General features: G+C 45.3%; 1 protein-coding gene across 1 annotated transcript in view; it reads left to right on the top strand.

The window, feature by feature from the left end:
- Nucleotides 1-1,815: 1,815 nt before the first annotated feature.
- Nucleotides 1,816-10,983, top strand: part of Lonrf1 (LON peptidase N-terminal domain and ring finger 1) — a 35,239-nt gene continuing 26,071 nt past the window's right edge. The window contains exon 1 of the mRNA XM_090353983.1: nucleotides 1,816-2,632. Coding sequence (XP_090210109.1) covers nucleotides 1,816-2,632 — 817 coding nt within the window. The remainder of the gene's footprint in view (nucleotides 2,633-10,983) is intronic.

Genomic DNA, 10,983 nt, shown 5'->3' with positions numbered 1-10,983 from the left:
ACAGGGCAAGATTCCTCCTACGGTCCCATTCTTCCCCCTCACATCATAATTGTGACATTTTGTTTCATGTCAGAATCAGATGTGGTTACTTGTCCTGTTTCTTAGGGAAAGACAATCCAAAGGACAAATGACCCTTCACAATGTTTTCTAATAAATACATTTTATTTGGGGAGGGGGGGAATGCCACAATAACCTGATTTAAAGTATATGTGCAAATAAATGTATGACTGTTCATCGACTTATTAAACTGTATAATCATGAACACACTTGTGAAATATTTACTTCCATTTTATAAGCTGTTCAGGACAAAATGCATTACAGAAGTGAATGTGCATAAGGGTAATTGTTATAGTAGCTATGATTTTTCAAGTCTCAAGCGAGTATGTAGGTTTCTGATTAAAGCCACTTCTAGTGGTTGAAATGTAGGCTAGATGAGGTTTTTCTTTTTTATCATTAATCAATCCCAGTGCTCCTCACCCCAAATGCAGTGTGCTTCCGGGACACGTGGAAAAAACACACAAAACGAACCCATCTGCACCTTGTGAGAAAAGGAGAGTAAGGTTTTTCTTTATTTCCCCTCAGTTCACTTACCTCTTCTGAAGTTATTTTCATTTTGTTACCAAATACATTGAACTCAAAATGTTTAAGTCTTGGTTGCCATTTCGGTATAAACAGGGATATTCGTTGGTAGCCAGCTACAATATTTTTCAAGTAATTTTGTATTAAACATTCCATGTTGCCACGGGTCTTAAGGATCCTAAAACTTTTCAACAAGACTGGCTGTGTGTGATTTTGGACAAGTGGCTTTCCCTCGCTGGTTCCATTTGTAAAAGAACCAGAAGTTCGAAACCATTTCCTTACGTGAACAATCCAGCACCCAGTAATCAAGTCTACCTTTTCAGGGCGAACTTGAAACCCGCCGCCGTCCAACTTACAGCGAAGATCTCTTCTTACATACGAAGAAGCAGATCCTTCCTCTCCTCCCCGCCTCCTCCTGCTCCCACCCCTCCGCCTCCAACTCCACCGCAAAACTATGGACCCTTTCGGGGTTGGAAGGGGTTTCGAGCTGTGTGCCGTGTGAGGAACGTTTTCGTCTGGACGTTTCTCCCTGGAAACCAAGCGCTGGGCCGTGCGCCGGGGACCTGAGGAACTTGGAGGCTCCTCTCCTGGAGAAGTTTGCACCAGACACGCGCGCACACTCCCGCGCCCGCCGGGGGGTGGGGTGGGCGGGGGCTCGGGTGAGTGTCTGTGGGTGGGTGGGGTCTCTAAAGTGGATCTGATCGGGCCCAGGGACTCGCAGTCCGCGACCGAGCGGACCGAGTCCCTCCGTGGTGAGGTGGCCCACCCAGCACTCACCTGATCCCGGGGGATCCCCACCCGCCGGGAGCTTAGTGGACGGGCGCGTCTGGAGGGGGTGGTGGGGGGAGGCTCAGCCCTACAAGAAGCGCCACACAACGCCCATCTGGTGGAGGTTTTGGGGGGGGAGTGCGAAGCCACGGGTGGAGGGCGGTGCCCAGCGAGCAGGAGATGGGGGGTGGTTTTTGGGCTCCCCGGGCTTTGTTCAGTGACAAGCCTTGCCCTCCTTTCCAGAGAAGCCAATTAGAGCCCCGCTGGGGGATCATCTGACCCCGCGTCTCCTGCCAGGAGGGGCTCGGAAGGCGGGGCCCGGCAGTCCGCTTCCCTGGAACTGGGCCGACGACGGCGTCCGGGGAGCCCGGGGCGCGGTCGTGGGCCCCGGCCCCGCCTCCCTGCCCGCCAAGCCCCGCCCCTTCCCGGCCCCGCCCCCGGGGCTTCCCGGGCGCGCGCCGCCCCGCCATGTCTGCGCGCCACGCCCCCCTGCTCGCCGGCCGCGTGCGGAGCCGCGCGCCCCGGAGGCTCCGGGACTGTGGCGGCGGGCGGCTGCGGCGGAGCAGTCCTCCGCGGGTCATGTCTCATTCGGCCGTGGCGAGGGGTTCCCCGGGAGGGAGTCCGCAGATGGCGCCCGGGCCACGGAGCCGGTTGTGGGAAGTGGGCGGCGGCGGCGGTGAGGACCGACTGGAGCGCGCGGCCGCGGAGCCGGGGCGCTGGGAGCTGCTGCTCCGCCGCGGCGAGCTCCTGGCGTTGGAGGGCCACCTGAAGGGAGCGCTGGAGGCGTACGCGGCCGCGCTGCGCCGCGGGGCCCCGGCCAGGCCCGAGTGCCTCGGCGCCCTGGTGGACTGCCTGGTCTTCAACTACCGGCTCCGCCACGGGCTGGGCTGGAGCGCCGCCCCGGCCGCGGGCGCCGGCGGGCTGCTCAGCTGCCTGGGCTGCCGGGGCTTCCTGAGCGAGCCGGTGACCGTGCCCTGTGGCCACAGCTACTGCCGCCGCTGCCTGCGGAGAGAGCTCCGCGCCCGCTGCCGCCTGTGCCGGGACCGGCTGCCGCCCGCCGCCGCGAGCGCTCCGGATGCTGCGGGCACCGGTCCGCGGCCGCCGCCTCTGGCCGCCGCCATCGCCGCGTCCGACTTCCGAACCAGCGTTGTCCTCAACCACCTGGCCGAAAAGTGGTTCCCGGGCCAGCGCGAGCGGGCGCGGGCGGCCGGCCGCCTCGGGGAGCTGCTGCACCAGGGACGTTACCGGGAGGCCCTGGCCGCCGCCTGCGAGGCGCTGCGAGCAGGTGACGCGGGGCGCGGCGCGGGCCCGGCCACGACCCCACCCTCCCTTTTGCCCGACGGGCGTCCCGGGAGAGGTTTCCTCGCTTCCCCGGGGCCACGAGGGTGTCGGGGACCTCGTTTGGGTCGGGGCTTGGGGTGCGGGTGGAGGGGGGGGAGGTGGAGGGATGCGGGAAGGGGCGGTGCCGTGGTGTTCTTCGGTCACAATGGGGATCGCCCCGGGAGCGGGCTGTGACGCGGCGCGGGGAGGGGCGCACGGACTCGGGGTTCCCTCGGCCGCGGTTGGCGGGCGCGCGCGCGTGCTCTCGTGGGCGCACCGTACGCCCAGCCAGTGACCCGGGGTTCCAGGCCACCGGGCGCGGGGTGGGTGGGGGTGGGTGGGTCCGCGTGGCCACTCGGTTTTCTGCCGCGCGCGTTCGGGTAACTGCCCACTCCGATCCGGCCGGGCTCGCCGGGCAGGGGAGGTTCCCCAACCCACTTAAACGTCTACCTTCATCTTGCCCGAAAGTCACCGGGGCTATGGGAAGCCGCGGGAGGGCAGAATTGCATAAGCTGGGGGGGGGGGCGTTGTGTAACGGGTGACGTCCGGTGGGCGTGGCGGGAGCTCGGCGCTGGCACCCGGCACCGGAGGGAGGGCTCCGCCGGCCACCGGGTTTCCAGGAGGTGTGGGAGCTGCCCCGGGGGCGGGAGAGGAGGAGGGGGGGGGCAGTTGGTACCTGCAGATACCTTCAGTATTGGTTTCTCTTGAAAAGTTTCGGCCTGCGGGTTCCAGACAGTAACTTCCTACAAGACTTAGGAGCTCACTTTTCAATGCACCTAGGTTGGTAGAGATGTAAAGGTGTAGTCGGTCCCTGGCCCAGTATGTTGGCTGTGCTGCTGTTTTGTTTCATAACTCGTGATCGGACCATAAGAGAAGCTTTTTTTTTTCTTCTGTAGGTCTTTGGTGTATTTCTTCCTCTTCAGGGAGGCGGGGCTTTGGTCTGCTAACCCAGGTGGGGCTGTTAGGAGGGCAGTGTCAAACTTAGGCAAATAAAGAGTAAAAACCAGGGGAGTTTGGTTGCTCCCCCCCTCCCCACAGGATATTATTTGGAGCAATTTTTGAAGCCTTTTGGATGCCACACTTCGTGCTAAGGTCCAGACATCTAGTGGCTCTTCTGGGGATGCTACTAAGCATTCCACAACAAGCATTTCATTACCCGAATGATCAGGCCCCGAATGCTGGTAGCTTTACTGTCGCAAAGTCTTGTGTTCAGGGTATTTCAAAATTTAGTGACTTGCTGTAAAATAGGTCTTAGGAGAATGGTGCTTAAGGACACCTAAAGCATATACTAAGTTTAGGCATTAAGCTTATCAGCTACCCGTGATTCAAAGGGTCATCTTGGGGGGCTTTTACAGAAATTCATTAAGTAGTAAGTTTAAGAAATCTTGCAAAGTTTCATATTTCAGTACATTTTGAGAAATAGGCAGTGATAAAAAAGACTCAGAAGGAAGGAAAAGTAGTTGGGAGCCTAGAACTGGTACAGATATCTCTCGCTGGCTGAAAGTGAGGAAGGTGGGGCTTTACAGTACCAACCACTCTTGACTGCCTTTATCTTATCCTAATGAGGAAAAGGGGGCCAGGCGGCAGTGACTTCTCCAGTCACCTTTCACAGACAACTGTGTTTCCTTCTAACGTTGATCTAACGTTGATCCACTGACTACTATAATATAAAACTTAATGACAGTAAAAACACACTCTGTTGGGCAGTTTTACAAATGCAGTTATTTGATCTTGAATTAGGTGATTCACAATAATCCCAGTCCTATTCCATGGAAGAACAGTGAGCAAGCAAGCACATTTTGAGTAGTTTAGGCCCAACACTATACAAGGAAACTATTTTAATTAAGACTGTAGGAGGGTGTACCTTTTAACAGTCTGTGAATTGACTCTATTTGCATAGAGTACACGTGGAGATTTTGCCCACTAACCTATTTAATCCTGCTCTTGCAGAAATAGAAATCAAGTCTTTTAACTTTAACCTCATTGCCTTACTCATTTTCCTACTTGCACTTATTTTAAAAATTAATTCCATACTTGCAGATAGGTCTCAGTAGCAGTAATGAGGATAAATATTTTTACCTTTGAATTCTTCATTTGAAGTTAAAAAAAACTTAGCACTGAACATCTGGTGAAGGGCAGATTTATGTGTTTCATAATTTATGGGCACAAATAGGGTTTGGGGCAGTGCTCAATGGTAGAGCACTTGCCTAGCATACACAAGCCTTGCGTTGGATCATCAGTGCTGCAGAAACAGACCAACCCTACAATTATTGGCAGAAATTAACTACTAGAGTCATAAACTTACTTGTGTGTAGTTGGTAGGTGTTTAGCAGCAAATTTTTGAAATATATATAATTGTACAATTGTAGTCATTAAAGATGTCATTGATAATGAAAAGACCTCACTGTTAATTTCTTCCTACATTTCATGTTTTTTGGGGGAAAAAAACCAATACTGTTAAATAAATCTGATCTAGTTAGCCCACACACATCTAAACTTATCCCTGTTAACAGAAAAGGAAAACTTGAAAACCTTTGCCAAAATGAGTTTCCCATTGGATTACATAAGTCTCTGTTGCATTAAAATATATTTAGATAACACTTAATCCATTGATCCTTTGGTATTAACTCTCAGATGTGTCATAAAGTTATGAAATACTTTTTAGTATCCAAGGGTATTATGTAAAAGGTTTTTTTTTTCTTTATACTGTAGACTATTGAAAAAAAATTCCACTATGTAACACTAGTTTTTGTTCTTAATGGAGTTTTACACGGATTTCCCTTGCATATTCACCCTTGCTCTGCTAAAGAACACAACAGCGCAGTTGAATTTACAGTTAGAATTGATGGGGCCGGGGAAGCATCCTGGGAAGAGGATGTTTTTGTCTTTAATATTAGTGATGTGCTGTTAGCAGTGTTTTTGTATTCTTTGTGTCATTTCATCTTCACAGAGAATCCTGCCAGATACTGTTATCTTACAGTAAATTGAGATACAGATGAAGTGTGCAGTGAAAGCTGTGCGTGCCCAGAGCAGAATCTGGGTATGAATCCCAGTATAGTCTTCCACTGTCTTTGACCTTGGACACCTTGCTTAACTGCTGTGTGTTGGATTCCTTATGTGAAAATTGAGCATAGTCTCTACTTCTGAGGTTGCTTGTGAGAATTAAATGAGGCAGAAAAATAAAGTGATTCTAAAGGTGTCTCCCTCAGAGTATGTTCCCAGAAACTACTAAAATACTCTAAAATGTGATATGGCTTGAAAATCACTTAGCTGAAGTTGTCATCTAACCTTGTGATTTAAGTCCTCTTGTTTTATTTTGCAGTCTTGACACAGTTTTTTTTTAATTTTTTTTATTGTAATTAGTAAAAGGGTTACATGATATTTGCCAGATAGAAGGTGCATTAATTCGCATACATTGATACCCTTTCACATGTCTGGTACCCATTTCCCTCCCCCCCCTCACCCCCCTCCCATCTTAGTTTTCCCCCCTTCCCTATCAAATTTCAAATATCCAAATACAAATAAATTCAATATATCAGATAACAAAGTGAGATACTATACCAATATGAGATAACCAAGGGATAGCAAAGGAGATGAGAGACAACATAGTACATTAAGGACAACAATTATTCATTATATGGCTTTTGTTTCACTATCCTGGAGGTCCTTTCAATTAGCTTCACATTATATGGCCTTATGTATCAAGATTTTGCTCTATTGCAGATCTCTACTAGTAGAGCCCAAGGTTTCTACTGATTATGACGAATGAGGGAAACCATTGAGCCTAAGTTCCTTTGAGTCTGGCTTACTTCACTTAATATGACTTTTTCTAAGTCTTTCCATTTCCTAACAAATGGGTTGATGTCATTCTTTCTGACAGCAGCATAGAATTCCATTGTTGACACAATTTCTTAAAGATGAGCTGAACTATCAACTTTTAAGACTCCTATTACTCTAGACATGGATTTCTAAATCAACTGGCCCAAAGGTGGAAAACCATCACCAGAAATCTTTCCAGCCCATGAAATCCCATGCACATCTGAAGACTTACTTTCTTCCTTTCCCAATGAGTTAGAGAAGAACTGTCCTAAGAGAAGACAAATGGAAGTATGAATAATAAGCTTAGAGAGTTTGGATTTTAATGTTTTTCCATACTTCAGGGACCAATGCCAGTATCTGAAAGGATAAGCAAAAGAATAGATTAAAAAACAAAAACAAAAACTACTCTGAAATGTTCTGTGTATACTGTGAAGAAATAGTCACAACTAAACACATACCAAGGCTATTCTAAGTATGGAGTGTTCATGAATTTAGTTTCTTAAACAACCTTGTGAGTGTAGAGGTATACATAAAAATACTAAAGTTTGAATCTATCACTTCACTGGCTATTCCTGGGCATGTTGCTTAGACTGTCAGTGCGTGAACAATGCTGGATGTACTTAGGAAGGCTGTAAATTGTTTAGAACAGTATATTTCTTGAATTTGCTAAGAATTCCCCCCTCAGTTTTGTAAGTAAAGAAGCACCTAGATGATTAGTTATTTCTCCCAGCTCACAGTAAGGATCTAGAAATTGAAGCCAGGCAATTTGACTTCATGCTATTGACCCTTAAAATGCATCAAGAGGGAGGCAAAAGAAAACATTTTAGGGGAGATTGGTGAGCTGAATCTTGGATAGAAAAGTTTCGGAAAAACTTGGTGCACTTGGAACCGTGGAGGGCTATGAGCAAAGGAAGGAGACAGCAGTGTTACTGAGATTTGAGTGGGAGGTTCATCATAATGAAGTAAGGCTACAGAGAGGCAGGAACCAGGCATGAAGGAACTTTCTGTTCTCCAGATACTTAATTTATCTGATGGATGGTGACCACATAGGTAGACTGGAGGCAGAAGAGATTCTGGGGGTTGATTAAAAAGATGAAAATTTGAAAAATACCACAGGAGGTGAAACACTAATTTTTTGGGAAGTCAGTTGTGTCATGAATATGAATATACCGGAAATAATTGCGTGCTTGTGGGTTGGAAAACATGCTGAATTTAAGGAAAAGTTTAAGCAGGCAGTTGGAAATTTGAGGACTCCAGGTGAAACGATAAAAAAGGAGAAAATGATGGAGTGATGGTGCGTAAGTTTATCGCACACATGAATCCACTTGTTCAGTTGAAACCTCTTTTTTAGATAATTTCTAAAAACACTGAAAGTCAAGATTGGGATTTAAACCATGACAGGAAGCTAGACCTATCATTGGTCCTGATAGACAGGAAACAAACAAGATTACAGATAATGATTTGGAATGAGATACACAATTATTATCTGTGTAGCTGACACAAACCATGCCATGTTTGTATCTGTCAGCAAACACAAAGTGTGTGATGTACCTGATACTTGGTGTAGGCACTGTGGGTACCTGTAGTACTTTTTTTTATTGTCAGCATAATGTAAATATAATGTCAGGGGTCACAGTTAAAACATTTGTCAGGTAGTAGGTGCATTACTTCTCGTATATGGGTACCTGTAGTGTTGAACAGAGCATCCGACCTGATGTGGTGTAGGGAGTGAAGTGTCTTCAAGGTCAGATAGAGAGCAGATAGTCAATGCTTGTTTACTCGTACTGAAGTTAATGGCATTGCCAATGTGGATTGCTGGTTTTAGTTGTCTTTCTTCAAAGTTCACATGAAGGGCAGCCACTGTGATTATTCAAAACTCCTCAGTTGGTGTATTTGCACTTTTTTAGAATAAGAACTCAAAGTGAATAAATAAGATGGGCCTAATCTTTTCAAAAAGTGATTAAATATGAACATTTTCTTTCCTAATAGAATTACATTTGAAGTTTTCCACAAGCATACCTACAAAGAGGGAGCAGGGAGCAGGACATCAGTGGTTTTTTGTAGAGAGGACACAGTATTCTTTGCACTTTGGTTAGAGTGGAAAAGAACACTTTTTTGATTGATACATAGTCATGCATATTTTAGGGTTACACTGTGAAACTGTGATACATGTATTACCCATGTTGTAATGATTGAACCAGGATAATTAACATCTGTTTCATAGTTTATCAGACTTTTTTCAAAGATAACTCTCAGGTCTTCAATACTGCTCCAAAGCTCCTGTGTAAAGATTAAGTAGGAAAGGCAGATAGTAGGGTAAATAGCAAGGGTAGAGAGAACTTGCTGACTAAGAAATGTGAACTAAAATGAGGGAAGGGGTAACACAGATCAAAAAAGGGATATATCCCTCATGACTTACATATCTGTAACCCTTCTGTACATCACCTTTACAATAAAACAACAAACATTAAAGAAATGTAAACTAAAGGGGTTCAAATAAAAATTACTGCTTGTTTTCATAATAACTTCCCTGGAGGGAATAGAGTTTTCCTTAGGACATTAATAGAAGCCCCAAGAAGTTGGGTAGAAAACTCTTCTTTTGGAGCCAGTTTTTTGTTTTTGTTTTTGTTTTTTGGCCAGTCCTGCAGCTTGAACTGAGCACTGTCTTTGGGCTTTCCTCAACACTAGCACCCTACCACTTGAGCCACAGCACCATTTCCAGCTTTTTCTGTGTATGTGGTACCCAGGAATCAAACCCGGGTACATGCTAGGCGAGCACTCTTCCACTAGTCTAAACTCTTGACTTTTTTTTTTAATTGTTATTATTGTGTTTTATTATCAGGATGGGGGGTTACAGTTACATTCGTGAGGTAGTGGGTGCATTACTTCTTGAGCCTTGATACCCCTTCCATTTTTTTTTTTAGCTGAAGTTTTACTGTTCATTCTTTCATTATATAGTCTTGGCATTCTGTTTTCTGAATGCCAGTTGTATTTTCAAGGCAATGGAACACAATAGAGCTTTTTGGTCACATGGACACTTCTAATTAATTAGTGTAATAATAGTTTTGAGAACTTACGGGTTTAAACTTTATACTATAAACTCTTTTTAAGTCTTAAATTCTTAAAAGTTTTTGATGTTTGAACTTTTGATTTCTATACATTTTTGTCAGAGATGAAAATTTAGTTATTGATTTATGAAACAAAAGGCAATATTCTATGGGACAGATGGCCTAGCCTAGTGATAGAGTGCTCGTCTAGCATGCACAGAGCCCTAGGTTGATTCCTCAGTATCACATACTCAAAAAGTGTGAAGTGGTGCTATGGCTCAAGTGGCAAGGTGCTAGCCTTGAGCAAAAAGTTTCCAACGACAGTGCCCAGGCCCTGAGTTCAAGCCCCAGGACTGGCAAAAAAAAAAAAAAAAAGCAAGTAAAACCAAAACAGTATTCTAGGCATGTCTTTTTATAAATTATATTCCCAGAAAGTATCAACTTTGTTATTTAAAATTTCTCATTGATGTAAAATTTAAGAAGTAATATAATTCAAGTTTCCAAGCACCAGAAACTAAAAATGCCTAATAAGTTAGAATTATCTATAGAAAATTATAAAATATAACCCTAGTGATAAATTGTCTTAGATTCATTTTTAGAGATACTAAAGGTCTTTATACCCTTTTCACAATGAATTCTTTATTAACATAGGAGTTTTAAAAAATACCAATAGCTTTAAAAGAAAATTCAAATGAATAGCATCTAAGAATATACTGAAAAGTAACTTTTTGCTTAGCTTTAGTTAAATATTTGTATACCTGTGGTAACTGATGATTACAAATCAATAGACTAAGTATCTAAGATTCCTAATGCCATTGAACAGTCATTTGGTTTCTCAAGTACAGATGTCGAGGATGGTGAAATTAACAATAAAGCATTTTTTTCCAAGATTATTGAGGGATAAGCACTAAACATTTGATCCCTTGAGGCTGACTCTGAGCTAGGTGCCAGTGGCTCACAACTGTAATCCTTGCTACTCAAGAAGCTGAGGGCTGAGGATTGCAAGCCATCCAGGTCAGAAAAGTCTAAGACTTCTAATTATACACCAAAAATCTGGAAAGAATCAAGTGTAGAGTGTCAGCCTGGAGTTGAAAGCTAGGGGGTAAGTGTCCTGAGTTCAAGTTTCAGTACTGGTGGCATCTCCTCCTTCATTGAAAAGACAGCTGGTTTTCATCAACCCTTGAAGGATAAACTCTCATAAGAGTGAATCCTGGTCAGGCCCTGTGACCATGGAATGCATTCACAGTTGGGTTCACTTTTGTAAAGGAAGATTTAGACATCAAGGTATAAAATGTTAGGTTTAATTTTTTTCATATATTTTTATTGTAATTAATAGAAGGGTTACATTATATTTGCCAGATAGGAGGTGCATTAATTCACATACATCGATAGCCTTTCTCATGTCTTGGTCCCCAATTCCCTCCCCCCGTCCCTACCCTTCATCTTGTTT

This window comes from Megascapheus bottae, chromosome 20 (assembly GCF_031878675.1).
Source record: "Megascapheus bottae isolate mThoBot1 chromosome 20, mThoBot2.hap1, whole genome shotgun sequence".
Classification (NCBI taxonomy): domain Eukaryota; kingdom Metazoa; phylum Chordata; class Mammalia; order Rodentia; family Geomyidae; genus Megascapheus; species Megascapheus bottae.
The sequence above is the reverse complement of the archived record's forward strand: the minus strand, read 5'-3'. Positions and strand labels throughout refer to the sequence as shown.